The following is a 24,218-nucleotide window of genomic DNA, read 5'->3' as shown; positions in this document are numbered from 1 at the left end:
TTAACAAAATGTAAAAAATGAAAAAATAATCAGTCGGCAAAGACGATGAGTAATTCAAACAATTGTTTACTTAAAGAAATTTATTGTCACTGCTGAATGTAGGCACAAAAAAATGGCATAGAGACTTAAAAATACTTTTAGTGTGTATGCCAAAATAATTTCAATAAAATGGGGAGGGGGGGGGGGGGGAGACTTATGAAACTGCATTACAAAATTTCATGCGGGTGTTTGGCCTACCATATTGCAAGGGGTAAAACCAGTATCTGCACAATGTTATGAAACAATAAGACTGGTTCTGGTTGCTTCTATTTTTGCAATAACAAAGGCTGGAGAGGAGGGCAATTAAAATGTTTAACACACTTGGTATAATAAGATCCTTAGTTGGCACTCTGAGTTCTGTAACAAGTGTACAGAACTGCTTAAACTGTCCATAATGCCACAGAAATTTCTGTTATATAAAATAAGCTTTTGAATCCACACACTGAGCTTTCATGAAATGGTAATGAAAATGATCTTTGAAACTGTGCCAGCAGCATGCTTAAATTTAGTGTATATAAATCACTTACAGTACAAAGCATTTCCTGTAGTCTCATTCATTCTAGGAGCCAAAGGCTTAATTCTTTAGAAAATAAATAAATGTAGTGACGAAAAAGCCACAAGATTATTTCATGATACAGGGAGGGAAGCTTCATCTTTGTCTCTGTGATGAATGAAACTACTTTTCACTTAAGATTAAAATATTTTCGCGATAAATGGATTGTTACAAACTGTAATGATCAATGGGAAGGGCTGAAAATGTTATCCTCAAAACATTAAATAGATGTCACTGGCAAGTGCTTGATATTCTTCCTTGGATGATAAAATTATAATTCCCAATTGTTTATGTTCAACCTTGCCATAATGACCCTTGCCCAATCTTCGACTCTGAAATTCCATAGCCAATGCTGGAAAGCCACACCACTCAGTAAGAAACTAAGATTTTCCAGATGCAAGAAAGTCCCCATGAATGCTTTCATTTGTCTTTTCTTGTCAAAAGTTCTCAACCAAAGTTAAAGTTGGTGGGAACAGATACATTGGCAAAGACGTACCCACCACTCTTCTCTATCTTCTTTGAATCTGTAACATCAAATAGAAAAACCTCATCAAATCTGTTAATATTGGAAAACATTGCCTTATATAATTTACATTAAAAAAACTTCCTATCACATTTGTACCTTTAAAATTCATGTTGTGAATAAAAGTACGGCTTCTTAATTTAAAACACAAATGTCTCCCTACCCGTTTTTCGACACTCTACTTTGAATGAGCATGTACAAACACATGGTTTAATTGGTTTTATAAGAAAAAAAAAAAACTGATTTACCCTGGACAGCCTTCCTCTGTTCAGCATATGTAAAGACTTCATTTAATTCCTGTTGTTGTTCCTGTGTTAATTGACTAGTTAGGGAGCTGTACCAGCTGGGATCCCTGCTTTGTAAGCCTAAGACATGAAAATAATCAATTAATCACCGACAGCTCAAGGATCTCAATTTATTTGGAAATCTGTTTTAAACGCCATCTCATAATTAACTTGATAAAGATGGAGATCTTAACATTATAAAATACTTACTTTGTAGTACAGTTTTAAAGACCTGATATTCATCTACTGTGCAGTCATCATCATCTAAAGGTGTCCTGTAACTTTCTAATGCAGTTTCTTCTGCCTCGTCGTCATATTCGTCATCACTGTCATCATCTCCATTTGCCTAGAAATACCAAATAAAGCATATGGGTAATAACACTACTCTGTTTCAGCTTTCTACGTTTCCTTTACAATTTTTTATTGGATGTGGCACAAACTGTATCCATATTTAAGAAATTATCCCATCTTTCTAATTATCTTATCACGTTCACTACTATGGTAGATCTTTACAGCACATCAGCAGCCATGATATCTGGATATTTCAATATTTGAATAACATCCATTGACTTTATATGTTATGTGATACTTGGTATTTGATTTTTTTATATCTGCAAACAAAAAGCAGGTCTCTATCATTAAACATTCTAAAGTTTTGTAGTCAACTTTTCAACCCACCGATCTCTCCAATTTTTCTAAATATTCAGCACCTTCTTCATCAATTTCATCTTCATCACTGCCTAATTCATCTACAATAAAGTTGGAAATACAGATTGAATGCAAGACAACTTGAGCAAATATAGTCAATTATGTTATTAAAAAATGTCAGCAAGGAAAAGGATTTCCACTTTCAGTTAACTGAATAAAAATCCTGCTCAATTTCTTAATGTGTATTTCAAATCTTTCTTACCTTCCTCGTATTCTTCATCTTCATCATCACCCTCTTCATTTTCAGCTGCTGCTCGACCTAAGGAAAAGAATAAATTCTTCATTACCAAATAATCACTTTAATTTCTCACCAGTTGCACTTGTCTCTTTTATTCTATACTCCATCTGATAAAAAATATCAAAATCAATTTTAATTCTCTAAATGATATTCAATGTCAATCTATGAAAAAATCAAACACGTGAGACACAGTGTGTCAAACTCACTTGCGTAAGCCCTTTTTAGACCTGCAAAGAGCAGCAGAGCGGAGGGGAGGATCTGTGAGGCATTCTCATTGATGGCAGCTGGGCGAGTAGAGGGTGTGTCCATTAACGTACAAAGACCAAGGACACTGATTTTTCTGTCATGAAGACTGTAGACAAAAGGATAAAAACAGGTAATAAATATGTAAAGAAATAACACTATTGCTGTAGTCTGACCCATAGGTAATAATAGGGGTTGACAATTAACATTGTTATTTACTGAGAAATGACAAAAGATGTCAAATGCCATTCAGCTTTATTCAATTGTTGACATCCAATTCTTAAAATTATTGTGCAACTAACGGACATAATTACACTAGTTCAGTCTCTTACCCAAGGAAACAATCACAGTCGTGTAACCACTGTTTCACAAACTGTGCTGTGATGGAATCTGTGATATTTGGTAAACGCATCTTGTCCAGCATGTCTAGCAAGGCCTGAGGATTGTAATAGAGTGCAGCAATGACAACCTGCAGACACATTGTTCTCAATTCCGAGGTCCTCACTTTTCTTGTTAATCTCTCAAGAGCCAACTCCACAAATGACGGAACCACCTGAACATTGAATGTCAATAATAATAATAATAATAATAAAAAGTATTAACTTGTAAATTAATCTAGTTGGCGTTGTAACACAATATCCATTGGTGAACATGATAAAAATAATCAACAAAATAATAATGAGGAAACATGCAAGAATACTTGCCCTACAGTATCATCTAACAACACAATAAACAGCAGTGATCCCATAAGGAGCAAATAAATTCTATTCATCATATTAATACAACACCATGGTCAACAAGCAAAAGATGATCTATATATAATTCTCAGAGATCAACTAGTTTTCACATGTGCACTTACAGGGTCAACTTGTCCTTTGTACTGGAGGAGGATCACCTCTAGCAGCTTGGCAGCATGGCACTCTGCATCCTCACCAGCATCTCCTGTCATTACCTAGACAACACAAGGCAGAACATTGGAGAGGTTGTTCAATAATGTCTACATTCTACTAAACTACAGATTAAGTATAAACCATGAGCCATTGTACAGCTTGATTTTCTATCAAACTGGTATGTAAAAGCAAAATATACTGGAAGTATCAAGCAGTACTTGATCATGCCCTAATAACAAAAAAAAAATAAATAAAATAATAAATAAATAAATAAATCACGCATAAAAATCTTTGCATTTCTTACAGTTTTACACATGTTGTAGATGATCTCTAAATGCTTGGGATTTGCAAGAAAAGCTTGTGGATCTACTGTGACATAGTTGTGGAGGGCTGGCATCATGTCTGGAAGAGATATGAAAATATAAACTCATGTAAACCCAAAGCAGATGTGAAATCACTGACATACTGCTTCTAAAGCTTATCATAAAGTGCAAATCTCTCTTCAAAACAACTCTTACTAAATGACAGCCTTATAAATAAGTATTCATATTACCTGTGAAGTAATCAAATCCATCTTTCTGAAATATTTCATAGACCATATAAAAGACCTGCCACAGGTGCTGTGAGATTTGTGTACATGTCAACATATACACAAGAGATAAAACTTCTTCATAAAATTCTGCAAAGAAATGGACAAGAAAAACTTATTTGAAAGTCAGATAGGCAGCATTTGAAGAAACAAAAAAAAAAAAAAAAAAAAAAAAAAAAAAAAAGAAAAAACAACTAAGAAATGTATTTTTGCTCTCATCCTAATCCATAAAAAAGTAATAATTTGAAAGTGCAATTTTTAAAATTGTAACAAACTCCCACATTATCACGAAAAGACATCTTTAAAACAAATGTGTGGCAATTTATTTTTGTGTACTCACCAATCATATTTTGCTGGAATATTAATCCTATTACATTTAAAACAATTCCCTCCAGCTGATTTAAAATCTGGAAAAAAGTAAAAAATCAAATTAAACCAATCAAAGGTAATGTAAACCTAAATACACACCACTTGTATTCTTAAGCTTCTGATAGCAAAGATGATGAATTCAATTGATTATTATAGGTTGGAAAAAAAAAAAAAAAGAAGCTAGGTACTTACTTCTTTTTGCTCTTCCATCACATTAAGAATGGTTTCCAGAGTGTTGAGAATGCCCATGGCAGCAATAGCCTTCTCATCTGAGCCCTCATCTGAGTCTGAGTCAACAACTTGCTGGAAAGTTTGAGCCTGAAAAAAAAATCAGTCTTTGCTTTACTTTCAAACCATTTTAAGTGGTTTAACCACCTCGCCATCAGAAATTATCTATACTATACAACTATGCAGAAATATTGTGAAAATTTACCATGCTGTGTGGGCCATAAAAGAAACTATGAAGATCCATTTTGGAGTTTTAATTCCACCTGGTCAAGTTTGTCGCAAAACACCTAAATGGAAAGAGATGAAAAACAAATCTCCTTCCCCTCCATTCAAACACCTACCAAGTGTGTAGTGACCTCAACTGCCAGAGGAGCCACCTCTTCAACAAATGTGCAAACCATTTTCTGCATAACACTAGTCATATCATCATTCTCTGTTTCTCGTATCACATTCAGTAATTCTAAAAATAAACAAGAAAAATAATTAGGTACAAGTATGGAAAGATCGAAAAAGTCTTTGCAAATAGGCAGGAAAACTATAAGACTAATACTAAAAAACAATTCTGAGTCACACTTAAGTTTTTAAGCTGTACCTAAAATAATGGGTTTCACATGTGGCTTCACCATGTCTTCTGCCTTTTCTTGGTTGGTGATCAGCATCTGGAGAGCAATGGCAGCCTCTACTCTCACAGGCAGCTCTTTGTCTGTGCACAGGCAGGTTCGACATAAATCAAGGCCTCTAGCAAGGTTTGCATCATCCTTGAACTTCACTTCACAAAAGTAGTGCAAAACCCAGCATGCCTACAGAAACAAAAGTACTGAATTATGTCACAAACTCTGTACCTTAATGGAATTGTGCAAGGAAAGGATTTGAATGGAGGGTTAATGCACTGAACTAGAAACTTGAGACATAGTACAAACATGTGCCTGCTGGACTTCTTAAATGACCAATTTTCTTACCCGTGCTCGCAAAAACCCGCATGGGCTCTCAAATTCCGGGAAGACATGGTTGGCCAGCATCAGCTCAACCTGGTCTTTGTAGATTTTTTTCTGAAACAAAAAATACTTTGTTAAATAATCATTTTCTTAGCAAAATAGAAAACGGTATAAAATGCCAAGTAAGTATATGTCTTAGTACCATAAATTGTCAAACTAACTTGTGATGAAATCTTTAAAACTCACTTTTAATAGAACATCTGCTAGTGCTCCAATAATGTGCAAAACTCCGTCTTTCTGTCTTGGCTCAGTGCCAGTGGAAAGCATCTGCATACAAAAGCCCATCGTCTTCTGCAGGATCTCTTTTCTCTTGCTTGCAGCAGAGTGTAGAAGTGTCTGAGCTGCAGTGCTAGGGGATAGGAACTCTTCAAACACATCTAGAAATACAAACAGAACATATAAATTTGCTTTGATATTCAGAAAATGTCTTAATTTTAGATAAATACTCTGAGAAGAAACTTGGAATCACTCTGTGCAAGTTGAAAATGAATATCTGAGAAACCTTAAAATAAGTAGCTTCTCAAAATACTCAAATACCTACAATCAGACCGTATTCAATTTCTCGTCCTCCAACAAAAAGCAGTGTGATCAGATTCCAATAATCGTCTTTATACAAGGAGCAAGAGCCTCCCCGCTCACTATTGTCCCTGGCAGTGACCCTCAATCCTTCCTAATCTGCACCCAAGAAAACCCTGACTACAGACCAGTTCAGACTTGAGAATACCCACACCGAGAGGTGCTGCCAGAGATGAAGTGGGCATGACTCAGAGAATGGATTAAGCAGTTACATCATTTCACACAGCCAGAAAACAAGGTTTTCAAAAGATATCCTACCATATTTGGTTCTGATGTATTCATGAGGATCTGTTGTCCACAATTCTTCATCTTCATCACTATGGCATAGTAGAGGGAACAATACCTCTCTCACTAACGTCTAAAATAGCAACACATTTGGGAATAGAGGAAAATAAATGTTTTCTTTGGATCAAATGAAGGACAGTGTTCAAACATACTGAATATAGTCATTATTTAAAACAACCAGATTATAAAATTCACACAGTTGCCAACCTTCCCAACTTACCTGCATATGTGGTTTCATGAACTTCCAAGAAAATGCATGGCTGACTCTGCAAAAAAGCATTAAATGATAGAGTAACTTTGCAATTCAATTTAAACCGAGTTTAATTAAAAATTGCTTTACAACCCAAATCTTAAGAAAACTATACACAACTATTTAAAAAGATACACAAAACACTTACCCTTGATCAAGGTAGTTGAGGCAATGCAGCAGGACCCTTGGTGAAACATACTGCTTCTGTCTATATTGGTCTAATACTTTTAACACCACCTGGATAATACCAGCTGGAAGAAAAATAAAAAATATTTACTTAAGGTTAGACAAAAACCAAATGTGGCTTAAAGCATGCGTTGGTAAAAAGTTATTATTGGTTATATTGGCAACTAAATTTGCAGAGAGAAAAATTCCTAATCTTCCCACTTAGAAATCACCATATAAATCAACCTCCGCTCCTTGCAAACATGAACACATGAAAAACTTGGAAGACAGACTAGGGAATACTTGCATCCAGAGAGGCTGCCAGAGATAAAGAGGAAATGACTCAGAAAACCGCTAATGCTGTTACATCATTTCACAACAGAAAAAGGAATAAGAAGTGCATGACAAGGTTATGTCAGTAAACCCTACCTGAGAAACTCTTTAAATACCACTCTGCAAACTTGTTATATTCAGCCTGCACATTTCCTGGGCTTCCATACCTACATAAATACAACATAAGTATTAAACATCAATGATGACCATAAGCAAAGATGAGCACTGCATACATTTAATTAACCTTCTTATATGTAAACATGTACTGTGTGACCACTATCATCTCTAACTCAAGATCATCCATTCATCAGGGGTGAAGTATAACACTTACCTTTCAAACAACCTGGTGATGATATGACAGGCCCACTTCTTGCATTTCCACCAAGCTAGTTCTGGCCTTTCTTCCTCATCAATCTGCAGGGTTGCCTAATAACATATGATGTGTGAATCACAAATCCAAACTCCTCCTCTCATACAAACTGACATAGATATTATCTCACATACCACATTTTCATCAATGCAAATAATATGTACAGCACCATTGCCAGCTCAAGTGAGTATTCCCCTCTGGTAAGCAGACCCCTATTTTTCTAACTTTCTTTTGTTAAAACTCTTTTCAAGTGTGATCAGATTCCAATAATCGTCTTTATACAAGGAGCGAGAGCCTCCCTGCTCACTATCATCCCTGGCAGTGATCCTCAATCCTTCTTAATCTGCACCCAAGAAAACCCTGACTACAGACCAGTTCAGACTTGAGAATACCCACACCAAGAGGTGCTGCCAGAGATGAAGTGGGCATGACTCAGAGAATGGATTAAGCAGTTACATCATTTCACACAAGAACTCTACCACTATAATACAGATATATACAATACATTTCATCTGATAGTAATTAAATCCCATCCCCAGACATCCAGAAATGTTTGCAATTAACTGCAATTTCTTACCTCTGGGACAGACCTTTCGACAATCTGTCTAAACAGCTCCATCCACTGTGTGAAGGCTTCTTTTGTGATAAGATCTAGAGGAAGGCAGTACTGAAAATAAGAAATGAGAATTTATATAAGGCATAAAGAATGTACTGCTGTTTTCCTAAAAAAAGATACAGTAATTTCAGGCACTTTATAAAACCACGTTTCCTAAACCTATAGGTCAGTATTTCTGTGGAATAATGTTTTCAGTTAACTCATTACAACCCTGAAATACCAATTTATCAAAGAAAGGAAGGAAATGCCACTTTGGTATACAGCACAAACCCAAACCTTCACAAAAAAATCCCATACCTGTATTAGTGCATGAAAACATTTCAGAATTTGCTTTTGTATGAGCACAGAGAGCTCAGACTGATCAGGTAGGAGTTGCAGACATCTTTGGTAGATCAATGGTAACAACACATGCATTGCCTGGGTCAACGGGACACGCTCATCAGACTTCTTGTACCTGAAATGTTCAACAGAAATCAAAATCAAAAATAGAATCCCATTTTCTATCTCTGTTATTCTAGAATTGGAGGTCAGTTTCACTTGTCAACAATATTTTTTTCTGAAATCTATTAAATCATCTTTGAATGACATTCAACTTACTCATATGTTTTAATAAGTTGATATAAACACAACAAAGCTCCCATCCAAGTTTGGTGGTTGTCCGATTGGATATACATGGCCACTTTATCTGCAACATTTGGCCAGCGCCCAGGAAAGTCATGCTTTATGATATTGCTCACACATATGGCAAGCTGAACCCTGGAGTAAAATAAAATATGTCATTAACATCCAAGAAAATTAAAGTACAGTCAGAAATCTCTTCTCAGTTAAAAAACAGTCCATCATCAAAGGTGAGTATCATCAAGTGCCCATTTAAAAGTGTTTATATCAAATTAAGCATGAAACATAAAATGACAGTTTCTGTGCATTTCCAAAAATTACAAACAGCAAAATAAGAATAAATTTCTTCAAAAGGTCACAGTTTACTTGTATCCAAGTTATGAACCCAAAATATTGAATTCAATATTTCATAAAATTATACCTAATTGGGTCTGAAGCATGAATGACAGCTTCCACAATGTTGTCCCTAATTGGTTGTTTATCATTATCATGGATGTTAAAAGGCACTGGATCTCCTGGAAATTCTGCTTCTCTCTCATGCCAGAACTGCATGATCATGTTCTTTAAGTAGATAGCACCTGGAAAGTAAGGAGTAACCATCTCTTCAAGCCCATTTTAAATTTAACATATCTAAAATGATAACAAATCAGTAAAAAAATCTGATAAACACAATGACTTTCAGAGAAATAATACTCATTCAAAAATAAACATTAAATCTACAAATCATTCTTAAGGCTTTTGAATGCATAAAATAAACTTTTTCAGAATAAGTTTACCTGCTTGTTTAACAGGCATATCTAACTGGTCACTCATGACCACTTGAAGCAAGATCGGTGCAAAGCCAATGATCTTGTGGACCTATGAAAGAAAAAATTATTATTTCTATGGCAGAGATACTGCATTTACACAATATAAGTTGCTTTCAAAATCAATATTTTAATGGGTAAATGCTAAAACTCAATAAAACAATATTAAGACATCTTAACCAATCCTTTGGGACATAAAATTCAACTTCTGACTTGTCTTTCTAGGAATAAGATATGTGTTGTTCCACAACTAGAAATATCAATAGAAATGTGCACTTTCTTCCATATTCCCTTTCATTATGCAACATGTCAGCACTCCCTATTAATTATGTCATTACAATTTACTACAGTTGTGTGATATACATGTGTAGATACAGTCAGTAATTTATATGAAGGAGAATTATCCCAGGTGTAACACTAACAGAATCCACTATAACACTGGCAGAGAAGAGTGACTCATCCACACCTGTCCTTCACTTACCTATAATTAGCAACATAGCCAGAACTACTGGTATATATTGAATGTGAAAAGTTCATTCAAACTGTTAGTTTGGCTTTACGGCACACAATCTTAGACACAGACAAGATGTAAAATGTATATCAATACAAAAATTTACGCATATCGTCTGAAGAGTCCCACATGGGTTTTAAAAAGAGAGCTATTATACCTGTTCCTATCATAGCAACGTTAGGGTAGATATATCCAACTGAACTTGTGTTACTTGAGATTTGTGTGAATCACCAACAGAATGTCATGGTTTGCTGGCAACAATGCACGTGGTTTGTTCAGAGAAATTGGATATCAAAAATTATGTCAGCCATCTTGAAAACGTGTCTAGCATCCACTCACCTCATTGAGCTGTTGTTCGGCTTGTTCACGTTGAGTAGGGTCTAGTGTAGCCCTCAAAACATCGACTAATTTGTTGACATCCATTTTAGTACTATAAAAGGCAAATGCCACTCAGACATCCACGCGAAAAAACGTCTTCCTTCTTCACGTGGATCTCCTCAGCCGGTCGCGCCAATATTGTAGTTTTTGCGCAACTACCGATACGCTATGCGGTATGTCGTAAAATTAATATGATTACATTATGAATAATTTGAAACACAAAGAACGTGCCACTGATATTACCTGTAATAACAAATATCACGCTTGTGTCACTAACCTATACAAATAAGATAATTAGGAAATGTCACTCTTGCCATTACGACTTTGACGCTTTTTGATGTTGACTTTCTGTAGCAGTCGGTGCAAGCTCCACAAAAGTATATTATAGTTTTATTACCTTAGTCCAAGTATTAGATAGGAAAAGTGTAAAATTTGAGCGTGTAGAAATAGATAAGATGGGGCATGTTTGTTGTTTAATTATGTTTTAACCCAGTGGGAGACAGGCATTAATGATTTATCGTATTATATTACAGTGACGTCGAGTCCCAAGTTCAAAATCATGTTGTTAAGTTTGTTCTCTACTTCTACATGTATGTAATTCACCAAGATAAGTGTGAAACTGTAAATACCCTTTTCCCCGGGGAGTTGGCGTGTTCTTAAGATATTTGATCATGTTTGTTCCAGAATCCTGATGCCATGGCAGATAAACCGGATAAGTTGGGAAGGTTACAGAAAGACGTAAATGAAGTTACACACCTCCTGCAAGACAACATTAACAAAGTTTTAGTTCGAGGGGAAAAGTTAGATGCTTTAGAGGAAAGAACAGGTACTGGTTTATGATTGATTATTAATGTGGTGAGAATACATTCATTTATTCAATAGATTTTATTGTTTGGCTGTTTTAATTGCTGATTAGTGTGAATTAACACTACTGTATTTTGAGTAATGTTTTTTTTGGCTTCTGCATCCTTAATGTCTTATTTAAAATACAACATGGCTGCATTGTTCTCTGACATAAACTTTATTATTTTTTTGTATTATAAACAAATATTTCTAACATTTCACTGACATGCATTTACAGTTTGCTATTTTATTTTTGCTTGTACAGAGCATTTGCATGATGAAACAGCTAACTTTAAGACTACTGCAGCCAAAACAAAAAGAAAATATTGTTTGAAGAATGCCAGAATGTGCATGGCTCTTATTATAACTGCTGTGGTTGTGGTGCTTATTATTGTCATTGTGGTTGTTGTTTTAGTTGGTGAGTCTCTTTGATGTAAAATGTTATATTTCGTACAAAAATGATCAAATAAAGCACTGGTTTTTAAAATGTTATGCATGCTGGAAAATTGCATGGTTTTTCTAATAAGAAAGTTATAAGTAAGGTAGATAATTTTCAAAACTGTTAGAGATCAAGTCATAATCAATTTTAAATAATTTCTCATAAGATAATATCTTAACAGACAAGAATTTTAAAGTTCATTTTGAGTTGTGCTGTTTGTATAACTGCTCAAATATTTATTTAACATTATTTGTTTGAGTTTCATAAATTTAAGTTATTTTAAAGGTCTAATTAAGAATCATTCATTTTTTTTTCAGCTACATCTCACACGGAAAACATAGGATCTACAACAAAAGCAACAACAGTTTCAACCCCAGCTTACATACACTAAAGCATTACTAGCAGGGCCACACAGAAGTATTTCTTCCATCTTGGATCCCCATCAGATAGCAAGAAAATGGAGTCATTTCTACATACAATGAAAATACACAGAAGATTACCTGTAATAAAAAGATTAGGGGTTTTTATGGTCTAAAATGATTCAAATCAGTAGTATACCCTGTACTCTTGAAGGTCATGCTTCATTCTCAACTTTCTTTTTCAGTTAAAAAAATTGTAAACCCTGCTCAAAAAAAATCCCCCAAAATATAGAAATATAATAGTTAACTTGTTTAAAACCAACAGAGGAAAATATTGGGTCTTGATGCATTCTGTCTGTAAGATGTTTGGAATTTTAAAACTCACTAGATGGATGACCAATAAGTTACATATAATTTTTGATGAGGGCAGGGAATAAAATTTTGTTCTTAAATCTCACAATGGATACTCTTAAACATTCTTAAATTAAAATTAGTTCTGGATATTTATTTCCTGCCATTAGTCCTAGAAGTCAAAAAAGTCCACCTGGAAAATAAAAACATTAATCTTAGATTACCAATATTGAAAAATATAATTATATAAAAAATTATAGACTTATCATCATTTCAACTGGAATCAGAGTCTGTGATAATGTGACCATGTCGCAAGAACAATCCATTAACAATTTTGTTTTAACCTTTTTTTGAAGCACTATATTAATTTTACAACTGTAAGATTGACTTTTTGCAAAATCATATTGCTCTGTATTTAGATATTTACATTTTTGCCAGCATTAATCTGTGAGAGACTGTTTCTTTTTCAATTTGTTTGTCAAACATTTGTCGAGCAAAATTAATGTTTCTTGACTATATTACACCCTATTTCCATAGATTAGATCGACCTACTTTAGATCGACCTAATTCCCTGGGGGTTCACGCTAAATAGCTGTCAGCTGGGCGGACACAAAAGTTAATTACCCCCTTATAGCTTGTAGTAGGCGGGACGGACATTTAAGTCAGATTATCTGAAAGTAATCTAGTGAGACTCTCGCGGGGATAGATCGATCTAAAATCTATGTGAATAGAGCCTTAGTATTTGTCTTTAAGTGCGTCTGCCAATCGCATTTACCCAAAAATTATGCATTTATTGTAAAATTATAATTGACCTTGACCATCATGTAACTATTTGAAATTTTTTTTCACCCAAAGTTATTGTGTAGGTGAAGTGATGATTTATGAATTTTCAATAATTTATAGATAGTTATCTATAGCATGGGCAGATCCAGTAGAAGGTGGGTTGATAAATTGACCCCCTCCCTTCCCTCTTTTATCCTGGAATCTGCATTGACTAAATTTTACTGTGCCCTTTTATGTTTGGTTTTATACATTGTAATATTATTATTTACTTATTTAAGCCAATTAAAAAAAATATGCAAAAGATTAAGTGCAAGAAAAGTTGTTTTTATGTCTATTTGTTAGTGGATGTGGATATATATTGCTTCTACGTGAACAATTATATTTTTGTCATTTTCATAAAATGAAATAAACTATTCAGTATATATACTTTTCTTTTTTTCCTACATATATTTTTTTCGTTTAAAAATTGAAGGAATGGTACGTCTATCAATATTGACTCATTTTCAGACAAATGCACATGTGATGCTGATATTTTTTTCCAGCCATGTTTATATTGTGAAGTATGGCATGCAGGCATGGGTAGTAAGAGAGTCCTTTCAATGGAACACAAGTGACAGTCAATTCTTTTCCTGTGGTAATATATCTAATTTCCATAACCATTATCCTCCTTGTTGACACCTCCAGGCCAAGACCTAATGATAAAAACTTGAAAATTGGTTGAAAAATCAATCATTTGGAGTCAAATTTTTGCCACAAAACCCAATTAATTGTCACCCTATAGTTTCAAGCAGTGTAAATAATGCTAAAGTTAAGAGAAATACCAAAGGACAACAATGCATATTTCATTTTGTGCTATATATGTTTTTCTGTAACGTTTTCCTTTCTTACTTTTTTTAATATATCTCAAATGAGCTTTTCAAATGAACAACTCTAAGTTTTGCCGCCAGGGGTTTATATTTTGGGCTTATCTTGGAAAGATGGCAGGCAGCAACCAGGTGCTCCGGCAAGTTCTAAACCTTTTAACTAAAGGATCAGGATTTGATCAAGTAATGAGCAAGGTGATGAGATTAATAATTTGAGATGTAAACTTGCATATTAGGTATATGAACTGTTATAATTAAGGAAATGTTTTTGCTAGAGCATGCCTCATGCACCAGCTACCTACCCCCTCCTTCGCATTTGATTTCTGTTATTAGGGGAGTGCAAACAGCGTTTTAAAGACGTAAAGTGGCATGTTTCTGCACTGAGGAAATATTGTATGGATTTTCATATTTTTGATAACGGACAGGTCGGACGTTAGTTCGTAATGATAATGAGATGCATCTGCTTGCATCTTCGCCTTTGGCACTTGGTAATGTACTAGTATGTGTTCAAGATGTTGCAATGCTTTTCCTTTTTATTTTGGGTTCATCAGAGCCAATATGCTAGAGATAATTTAGTCTTTCAATGGATCTTTTAGATTAATTGTTGCAGCAGCGAAGTCTTATAAAAATGGGCATTTATGTGTCAGAAACATACAAAAATACTAGTATTTGTCTTTGGTTACTTATTGCACAATCCAGTTGTAAAATCACGTCCAGTCTCCATGTCAGTCTGCAAATAAGCACAGGTGCCACACAAAATGCCAGTTAAATTGTAGCTTGGCCTGTAAAATACTGTAAATATGTTTTGTTACTGGATACTATTTTGAGGTTGGGATCACAGATAATAAAGGCCCTGGAAGGGTTGGAGTAACAGGAATGGAAGTCCACTAGGAAGCTTAGTCTGCTTCCCATTACTTTGCACAGGTGACATTCATCCCATATTCTAACCCCAGTACCGCAACTAAGCCTAACCTGTACAAATCATACCGAACCCGGGCTTCCATTCCTAGAACTTCCGTTCCTGTCACATCATTAGTTTTGACACACAGACAGCTACTGTAGTATGTTACTCAACATTTCTGACAACTTCATCAATTACAGATGCGGCTTATATCTGGTGGTGATGGCAAGTGCCAGTGTGAATTAACAGTGGAGGAGGAGCACACCAATAGAGGTGGTACACTTCATGGTGGAATGACTGCCACGTTAGTGGACAGTGTATCCACGGTGGCCTTAATGACCACAGGTCCAGGATTACCCGGAGTGAGTGTGGACATGAATGTCACGTAAGTCTAATATAAATATGGGTCAATACCTGGTTGATGTACTCCTGGATTTTCTTAGGAATGAACTGAACATATAGTGGCAACCCTTGTGTTTGTGAATTTCCATTATTAAATAATGTGCCTTTAATGCAAATGTGTACAATATTAACTCCTGCTTTAACCTTAATTGCCCTCCATATTTTCTCATTCTCTTATAGAAATTGTGATCAACTTATTTATGTAGAATGTTCACTTTTGATAAAAAATGTTCTCACAGCTAATATTTCCTTTCAGATTCATGAAGTCAGCAAAGATAGGGGATGATGTGATAATAGATGCTTCCACACTTAAAGTTGGAAAAACATTGGCTTTTCTTAATGTTGACTTAAAACTTAAAAAGGATGGAAGCTTGATTGCACAAGGAAGACATACAAAATATCTGGGAAATTCATGAAGATGAGAAGAAGAGTGTAGACTGGAGTTTTGGTACCTTTTTTAGCGTAACTGAGGCCAGTAATTTCGATGAAGTTGCAAGATAAAACGTTGCACATATTTTTTCTATGAAGCTTTTATATAGATGACAAACTATTTCACTTGTAATCAAAAAGTTTATTGTGGTTAAACATGATTGTCCAAAAGGTTCTTTACTTTTGTCGTGCCTGTAGATTACAGCAACATTTCCACAATGTTGTACACAGAACAGATACAGTATTTTTCATAATGGTAGTCATTGCTACATTGATGATAACTGGATTTCATTTGCAAGTAACATATATGTAATAGTAGAGACCTTGACATATTTATTGAACTTAATTATTCATGTGCACCAAAATTCTTTAACACAATTTTCAGAACTGTTTCAAAAATAAGTATGTACTATGATTAATTGAAAGTCTCATATTTTTTGTATTTATGTGGATGCAGAGATTGGTCGTTTAGTACACAAATTCACATATATCTTCCAATGCACAACCAATTGCAAGCAATATTTATTTTTGTTCTAGCTTTTTAATATCACATCCTTACAGTAATAAAACACTTGATGATATAAAAACTTGCTTTTCTTTCCTTTGCTGTAACATATACAGTTGTGTGTAGAATTTTATTATTAAGTAGCACAATTACATTTGTAGTAAAAATGGATATTAAAGCCTTTTATATAAAAGTTATTCTTAAGATATCGTAAAAACTAATCATTATTTTGATAATTTGGTGTCATAATATTGCATCATTTAACGGATTTAATGCAAGGTGTCAAGAAAATATTACAAAAGATTTTCTAAAAATCACCACCTTCAAAAATTAACAAATAAAATATTTTTGTATGCAGTGAGTAAAAGAAAAAAAAATGAAATGGCACAATCTTTTCCCCTTTGTCAATATAAGGTTATCATTGCGAAGTAATGTATACAAATCCATTTTCACATCAAAATCTGCAGAGAACATGCATGTGAAAAATTCCAAAGGGAAATGTGACTAAACATAACAAAAAGTTTAATGCGTGTTTGGGCTGTATCACTTGTTATAACCTGAAAATAGAAACTGAGCAAAGCCATGTCACTTGATACCAAAAAATTGTGGGTTTCTTTACAGCTATGTTTTGGTGGGATTTCTTTTATATCAGTTAGTGTATAGTGACTTCTTCAACAAAATGTGAATGTAAAACAAAGTGAACGTAAAACAAAGATGTGAACAGTTTAACAAATGCATTAAAGAGGTCAATAGAAATGTGTGAAATCATCACATTTAGGGTGTAGAAATGACATTTCTGTACTGTAAAGGTTGTTTGAAGCATAAGGTTACCCATGTATTTCATTAGGGTAAAGTTTGAATCCAGAATCCATGAAGTTAAGAAATTATAATTGCATTGATTAATTAAATACAATTTAAGTAATCATCACTTGTTCAAACAAGCAATCCATTATGTCAAAAACAGTCACCACGTGACAAGTAGCTTATGCATACCTGAAAATACACAAATAAAATGATAAACATAACTGTATCTAATAACATGCATTGATTACTCACACGAATCCATTGGATTAGAACAGTGACAAGTGAATAAAGTAGTCATGCACAAGTATCATGTACTTGGTACAAACTACACACCAAGATATATAATACTTAACATAAAGCCTTGGACCTTTATCTATAACTTGAGTACTAAAAGGAAATGTAAAATATATAATGGCTTTAAACCCATAATTACTAGGGGACTGCTGAGATGTTGAGGTATATGTATACTTCCCAGATTAAAAGCTGCAGCAATACTGACTGGCCATGGCAGTAACCCACAACACTGGGCAGTTCAGTGACCACTTAACGATAGTAGAGAGCATTGCATGAGTTGAGCATTGACCAGTACAATAATATTGTCATTCAAAAAGAACTTCTATATCATTTTATACAAAAAGTATTTAGTCACCAGAGAAATTTCATTCATTATTTTTCATATATATATATATAAACATTATTTATTAAGTTATGGCAGTGTTCATTTTCAAAAAAGGTCATCCTTGGTTATTCACATACTGGACAACAGTGTCCTTGTACAATCTTTGGCGTAGCACACCCTGGCTGTGGACATATAATTCTGTGGCACTCCTTTTGTCCGTGCTTACACTCGCAGTATTTACAGTCTCCTTCATTCCATTTTTCCCTTGATTTCCTTTTATTCCCTTGTCCATCCACACAGTGTGGATTCTTTAATGTTCTTTCCAATCTACGAATCTGATGGGGAAAAACATTTCATAGTTGTTATGATTCATTTTATGTCCACACTTAAAAGCATTATTCTAATGTAGAATAGAATATAAATCCAGATACTACTTCTTATTTGTTTTATTCCAGGAACATGGATGTTAGCAATAAAATGAAACACCCATTTTTACTTAGGATTTTCTACTGCATGAACGATAGAATTGTGCATAAACTTATATTTTTTTTCTAATTAAGATGCAAAAAGTCTTACCTTTTTCTTCATTTTCTCCATCATATGTTGCAGTTCATCTATTGCCTCTTCCATTCCTTCAATTCTAGAGTCAAAAATGTCCATAGCATTCTGGCTGATGTCTACATTGTACTTTATCTTTTCAGATTCTACTGGCTGCTCTTCTTTAGAAAACTGCATGCTTTCTATAACCTCATTATTCGATTGTTTATGGAATTTCTCTTCAGCATAAGAAAATTCTGCAGATCTTCTCTTTCTGTAATGACTGAGGAGAGAGTTGAATTCTCCAGATTTGCTACAATCTGAAATGAAACAAATGGCAATTTCACAATCAGTTAAATTAGGCTAAACGAACTGTCAATCCTTTTGGAAAAATCTTTTAATTGGACAACACTTCAAGCACAAATGATAACAAAAGTAGTTTGAATGCAATAACATTTTTCACAATATTGACTTTAAGAATGATCAGAACTGATGTCTTCTTTGAAAATGCCTTGCTTTTTTTGCCACTATAACATAAAATGAATACAAGCAATTTTGACTGTGGTTCTCTTATATTCACATGATTCATGATAATAAACATAGTCTATAAGTGTCTGAACCCCCTTTTTCCTTACCAGTGCAGCAATCTGTCCATAACTTGAGGTCCATGCCATTGATTTTGCTGCACTTTTTAAAACCTGACGGAAACACCTCCTGTATAAACACATCTTCTGGGACACTGTCAATATTGTCACCATTGTCACATAATGTCCGTGCTAGGGACGTCTGCTTGATCTGGACAAGCTGAGCTGGCTTGAATACACCAGGATTTTCATACCAAAACCTAAGTAAAGAACAGATTACACCATTCAAAACTTTCACATGAGGCAGAGCTATATGTACTAACATCCAAGTGTTACCCATTCAATTACACTATCAAGTATTATGTTTCATTAACTGCACCTAAAGAAAATAACCTCCTGTTTTGTATAATCTAAAAAACCAGCAGTAACAATCATTTTTAATGGAAATGTCATGCTTTCTATTTCAAACTGTCAAGAATTCCATGAGACTTCTTTTCAGAAATCATAGTCCACAATTACATAATGATGGGTGAAAAGCCAACAATAACAGCATCAGATCTACCACACCCACCTGTCCCCTGCCCTCAGCCTTCTGAACTGCTCCACAAGAATGCACAGGAAGGTAGGCCCCATCTTTGCACCATCCACGGGGTCCTCTGACACACCTCCAACCCAGACATCTATGTTACCTAGCAAAGTAGAACATCAAAGACAATTGCATGAAGAATAAAATATCATAGTCATGATCATTTTGTAACAGTATATATCTGTTTTGAAATGGCCATTCAGTTAGTGATGTGTGCCCTTGGTAGTTTGTGAATGGACTAGAGCATTTTCAAGTTTTGTTTTAACAACATAAATACTGAACACAATTATACCTTGATCATGCAAATGAAAAGTGGTGGGCTACAAAAAAACTAACACTAAAACAGATAAGAGTATTTGTACAAAAACTTACCTGGGTGGCCATATACCTCTTGAAGTTTTCTCCTAAGCTCTGGGCTTCTTATTTCATTTCTAAGGTCTGAGAATGCTGAAGCCTCTGTTAAGTTACACATCTTTCTGTATTCATTATAGCTTGGAAGACCATGATCTCTACCCCGCTGAATGTTAATGGCAGCCAAGTCCAGGGCTACCTCATGGGCTAGTTTGAATAGTTTTTCTGTTAATTCTAGGTTGAGAATGCCATCGGAAGTCAATTTTTTAGCTGGGGTTCCGATTAAGCCCCTCAATATAGGGTCAACACCCCCTTCTTCAACCAGTCTGAATGGAGCAAAAAATGCCTTGTGAAGAGGCAAATGTCCCTGTGGAATTTCTGTATAGTTGGCATCAAAGCGGTATATGATAGGGTTCACCATAGTGTGGCCCACTCTCAGGGCTGATGTAGTGAAATCATTTGTTACAGAAGCATCTACATTTGGGTCATAACCCGTATAGGGCCCCAGCATTTCCATTCCTCTTCGACCTAGGAATTTTGGTAACCAGTGCTTGTAAGTAATGTGCTGTAATTCTGCACCTACTATTTTTCTGGCTTCATGGTACAACATGTCCCCATCCCAATGTGGGTTTAGTCTTAACAACTCTGCAGCAATGCGGTTGTGCTCTCTCATCCACAGTGTGTGCATACTAAGCAAAGCCAGCTGTTCATTGGCTCTATGATCACCAGCCAGATAGCAAGGGACATTTCCACGTTCTGGGTCAATTTGACAGTCCACTGGAGTATGCAATGCCGGAGGTAACAGTTCCTTTCCTCCTGGCATCCTCTCTCCTATCCTCAACAATCCTCTTTGCGAACTAAACTCCCTCAAATCACCAGCCTCCTCCTCAGAGCTACCATAAATTTGGGAACCATCTATGAACGATGTGATCTGGTTGATCTGTTCTCTGGGCACAACTTTGTTGAAGAGAATAGACGTCGTTCCTGTACCACACATAGAGCTGGAGCGAGTGACACCCATACACTCATGCCTATGTATCCTAGCATCATCAGCTGGCACTGGGATTGGGAAGCACGGGGCCTTATTCTCACATGTCTCATTACAATGCCTACCATCACTAAACCTAGCAAAGCTCAGAGCCATAGGTGCCAGGTCTATGTCATGGTCCATAAACTGCCCCCACTGCATCAGCATGGTTGTGTGTTTCTCATCCTGAACAACAGGCCTCTTGGCTGCTATCACTTTGGTGGAGATTAGCCTGGCACTGGGTTTTGGGTAACCATGATATAATTTGCCAACCTCCCAACCTGACAAATTTAAAATGGCTGATCTTAGATCTAAAAATAAACTAACTGTACCCAGTTTAAATTAAAACAAATTAAAGTGGTTTATATAAGTTGTAAACATACTCTAAAAATTGAAACATAAAAAAAATTGCATGGCAAAAATACTGTCTTCACACAATGTTTGTGGTTTTTGTTCCTCACCTACTGGTGTATTAAAGTTATTCTCATAAGCAGGTGGCAGCAGTCTCTTGAACCCTGTGAGAGAAGCTCCCCACATGGGGTGCTGCAGATTATTACAGGTGCCATCCATGGAGCGGTACTTGTGATGGAAGCACATATCTGTGCAGTTTATAATACGGCGGTGAGCCAGACAGCCTGATAAGTTGGCTATGATGGTAAGCTGTGCAGGTGAGACCAAGCGATCGTATGGAATTTCTGAAACAAAATAAGATAAACAGAATTAATAAGGATGGTTTCTTAACTACTTAACGAGTAAGGTAACCGATTTCAATGCATCGTAGTTTATTATCAATCTTTAACATTGTATAAGTTGCAAGAAATAATGCTTCTATCATTCAGAGAAGATCACCTTTTAAAGATTAAATTCTTTCTCAAACTTACTGCAAAAACTTAAAATGTGAACAGACTTTTTAGTTACCATGATTGGACTCATCAAAGTGATGTCCCCTATCAATGTGCTCATGGATAATTTCCAAAGTTCTCTCAAAGACTTCAGCAGCACGGGATATCTGCAGTGCTTCTCTTGTGGGTAGGCGGAAAATTGTCAGCAGATCATTGGGAGTTCGGCGTCTGTTCTTGTCGAACAATTCGGACAGGGTCTGGTTGATGGCATTGTCCACACCCCTGATGGCTTGCTGGACTGAGTTCTGCACGAATCTGTCTCCAACATAAGCCCTTGGAGCTGCTGTAAATGGAAGACTTGTTAATAAGACTAACACAATCACCATCTTATAAAACTGTGTTAACACGTCCAGTCTGTAGTAGGACTCATGGTAATGTGTTGTTCATTACTTGGTTGCAGACAAAACTGTAATGTGACTACCGATTTGACAAAGGAAACATTTCAGCCAATGTGTTTTTTTTTAAGACAAAGGTCAGGTGCACTCACCTTAACAGCATTTTTCTTAATACAGGGGCAAAAAGAACAGTCAACATTTTATATTCATTATATATTTTAAGGCTTTGTAAAAGTGAAATAAGGTTTCATTATTTTTCCTTTGAAGACTGCACTTTCAACACATGATAAGTAAATTTATTTATCATTTTAGTATGTAATGCATTGCAATTTTTTTTATTCTGAAAACATAAAACCATACAATGACATCAGGAATTCCTGAATAAAGTAAAATACTGCAAAAAATAGAACCAGGGGCAACCATGAAGCAATGGGGGCTACATAAATAACCAATAATGACTTAAATGTGTGGTTTCTAAAAACAGGAAGCTAGAGCATTTTCAATGCAGTCACGTTCAGCATGAAAAACTCTCAGTGCAGTCACGTTCTGTGTGAAAAAACTGCAGGAAGCTTTATTTTTTAAACACAACTTGTTTGATGGTTAGAAAGTTCCTGTTCCCTGCTGGATATGGTAAATAATTTAAGAAGAAAAAAAACATTCACAATAAATCACACCACTTAAAACCAAGGTCTTTCAACCCACAAAAAAGTTGTCCTAAAAGTGTGTGCCTAAGCACTCCTTTGATCTGAAGTCAAGCAAACTTTCATATGCATATCACCAACACTGCATGTACTTAAACTTACGTGTTATGGTAACCCTAGCAACAGCTGAGATGGATCCTACTGAATTCTCAGCTGTACATTCATATATTCCACTGTCTGCTTCGGTGGCATTGTGAATGGTCAGAATCCCATTGCTTCTGTAAAGGAACCGGTCATCTGGGTCAATCCTTTGTCCATGCCTGGCCCAGATTACTCTAGGAATTGGGTCTCCGTCTGCCTGGCAGCGGAGCTCAGCATTGGTGAAGGCTTCTTGGGTGACATCTGTTGGTGTTTGAGTGAAGGTTGGGGGGACTAAAAGATATAAATACGAATAATGTGCCCATCAATTTTTTAAATTTTAATTATGTATCCCTTTTTAAATTTCAAATATTTATTTCATTAGTCAAAAAAAATCAAACAACATCCAGTTAACAATATTACAAAGTGCTAAAAATAATGGTATTTACCTCTTTCTCTAATCAATAATACAGCAGCAGCATTTTTTCTCCCCAGTTCACTCTCAGCATGGCACTCATAGCTCCCCCTATCTTCCTGTCCAACTCGGGAGATCCTCAGTTCGCGCCCCCTATTCAAGACTTGATGCTTACCAGTATCTGGTAATGGACGTCCTGTAAGTTTTGTGGAAAAAATGTAATTAAAAAAATGTATACCAAAGGACATTATAAAAATTTGGTTTTGTATTACAATTAATCAGTGTTAACATGCAAGTGAGTTATTAAAAAAAAAAATAAAAGTAGTAGTGTATTTAAAATTATTACCAAAAGATTGAAATAATCATGTTGCTGAATGTTTTAATTGTAATAAGTATCACTCCCATGTTATTATAAACATTATTTTATTGGAATATTCCAGCTGCTCTTTTTTACATACCATCCTTTGTCCACCTGATAGTAGGTTCAGGATAACCATCTGCTTCACAAGTAAACCGCACAACTTCTCCCTCAACAACAACTTGATCAGACGGTAAACTGGTTATGGAAGGAATCACTGGAAAAAAAAAACAGCATAATTACTCTCATTGTAAATAACATACTTTACCAAAATACTGCATCACAAATTTACTTGCATAAATGAGCTAAAATAAACTTTTATTTCAATGATTTCATTTATCTTTTTTAAGAGAAAAGAGAAGGATGGTGAACAGCATTTTGTAAAAAAAAAAAAAAAGGGGGGGGGGGGCTGGTATCTAAGCTGAGAGCTGGAAGAGATGTCTGCACAGACTCTTTTGAAATCCTTGAATTTTAATTTG

General features: G+C 35.2%; 4 protein-coding genes across 8 annotated transcripts in view; 2 read left to right on the top strand and 2 right to left on the bottom strand.

Moving 5' to 3' along the window:
- Nucleotides 1–62: 62 nt before the first annotated feature.
- On the bottom strand, nucleotides 63–10,698 carry LOC106164640 (importin-7). Its single transcript, XM_013542615.2, has 27 exons — nucleotides 10,529–10,698; nucleotides 9,649–9,730; nucleotides 9,294–9,450; nucleotides 8,852–9,010; nucleotides 8,552–8,708; nucleotides 8,216–8,305; nucleotides 7,600–7,694; nucleotides 7,365–7,435; nucleotides 6,919–7,021; nucleotides 6,741–6,786; nucleotides 6,494–6,593; nucleotides 5,846–6,036; nucleotides 5,624–5,713; nucleotides 5,257–5,464; nucleotides 5,006–5,124; nucleotides 4,629–4,754; nucleotides 4,408–4,474; nucleotides 4,032–4,157; nucleotides 3,783–3,880; nucleotides 3,448–3,540; nucleotides 2,921–3,141; nucleotides 2,552–2,697; nucleotides 2,310–2,366; nucleotides 2,078–2,148; nucleotides 1,610–1,745; nucleotides 1,364–1,480; nucleotides 63–1,116 (listed from the first exon to the last, which is right to left on the bottom strand). Exons 1-27 carry the CDS (start codon nucleotides 10,610–10,612, stop codon nucleotides 1,040–1,042), a joined length of 3,087 nt encoding a protein of 1,028 aa, XP_013398069.1. The 5' UTR covers nucleotides 10,613–10,698; the 3' UTR covers nucleotides 63–1,039.
- LOC106164624 (vesicle-associated membrane protein 8) lies at nucleotides 10,577–13,766 on the top strand. 2 transcript variants are annotated; one of them, XM_087002570.1, is made up of 4 exons: nucleotides 10,577–10,740; nucleotides 11,252–11,393; nucleotides 11,676–11,828; nucleotides 12,167–13,766. In XM_087002570.1, exons 1-4 carry the CDS (start codon nucleotides 10,633–10,635, stop codon nucleotides 12,238–12,240), a joined length of 477 nt encoding a protein of 158 aa, XP_086858696.1. In that variant the 5' UTR covers nucleotides 10,577–10,632; the 3' UTR covers nucleotides 12,241–13,766. The 2 variants fall into 2 exon arrangements, with proteins under 2 accessions (XP_086858696.1, XP_013398044.2); XM_013542590.2 differs by lacking the exon at nucleotides 10,577–10,740 and adding an exon at nucleotides 10,832–10,944.
- A 471-nt stretch (nucleotides 13,767–14,237) lies between these two features.
- LOC106164646 (acyl-coenzyme A thioesterase 13) lies at nucleotides 14,238–16,524 on the top strand. Of its 3 annotated transcripts, none has more exons than XM_013542627.2 (3): nucleotides 14,238–14,400; nucleotides 15,307–15,491; nucleotides 15,765–16,524. In XM_013542627.2, exons 1-3 carry the CDS (start codon nucleotides 14,263–14,265, stop codon nucleotides 15,922–15,924), a joined length of 483 nt encoding a protein of 160 aa, XP_013398081.2. In that variant the 5' UTR covers nucleotides 14,238–14,262; the 3' UTR covers nucleotides 15,925–16,524. The 3 variants fall into 3 exon arrangements, with proteins under 3 accessions (XP_013398081.2, XP_023931962.1, XP_086858695.1); XM_024076194.2 differs by having other exon boundaries at nucleotides 14,282–14,388; XM_087002569.1 differs by lacking the exon at nucleotides 14,238–14,400 and adding an exon at nucleotides 14,526–14,693.
- LOC106164645 (peroxidasin) overlaps nucleotides 16,065–24,218 on the bottom strand; it is a 27,750-nt gene continuing 19,596 nt past the window's right edge. For both annotated transcript variants that reach the window (XM_013542624.2, XM_013542626.2), the window contains 10 exons: nucleotides 23,840–23,956; nucleotides 23,416–23,577; nucleotides 22,991–23,260; nucleotides 21,869–22,135; nucleotides 21,412–21,645; nucleotides 19,945–21,231; nucleotides 19,558–19,675; nucleotides 19,038–19,246; nucleotides 18,442–18,722; nucleotides 16,065–18,200 (listed from right to left, as the gene is read on the bottom strand). In XM_013542624.2, coding sequence (XP_013398078.2) covers nucleotides 17,991–18,200; nucleotides 18,442–18,722; nucleotides 19,038–19,246; nucleotides 19,558–19,675; nucleotides 19,945–21,231; nucleotides 21,412–21,645; nucleotides 21,869–22,135; nucleotides 22,991–23,260; nucleotides 23,416–23,577; nucleotides 23,840–23,956 — 3,155 coding nt within the window. In that variant the 3' untranslated portion in view covers nucleotides 16,065–17,990. The remainder of the gene's footprint in view (nucleotides 18,201–18,441; nucleotides 18,723–19,037; nucleotides 19,247–19,557; nucleotides 19,676–19,944; nucleotides 21,232–21,411; nucleotides 21,646–21,868; nucleotides 22,136–22,990; nucleotides 23,261–23,415; nucleotides 23,578–23,839; nucleotides 23,957–24,218) is intronic.

The sequence above is a fragment of the Lingula anatina genome, chromosome 1 (assembly GCF_051362555.1).
Source record: "Lingula anatina isolate TDL-2025a chromosome 1, LinAna3.0, whole genome shotgun sequence".
Taxonomy (NCBI): Eukaryota; Metazoa; Brachiopoda; class Lingulata; order Lingulida; family Lingulidae; genus Lingula; species Lingula anatina.
Note: the sequence above shows the minus strand (reverse complement) of the source record. Positions and strands in the feature narration are given on the sequence as shown.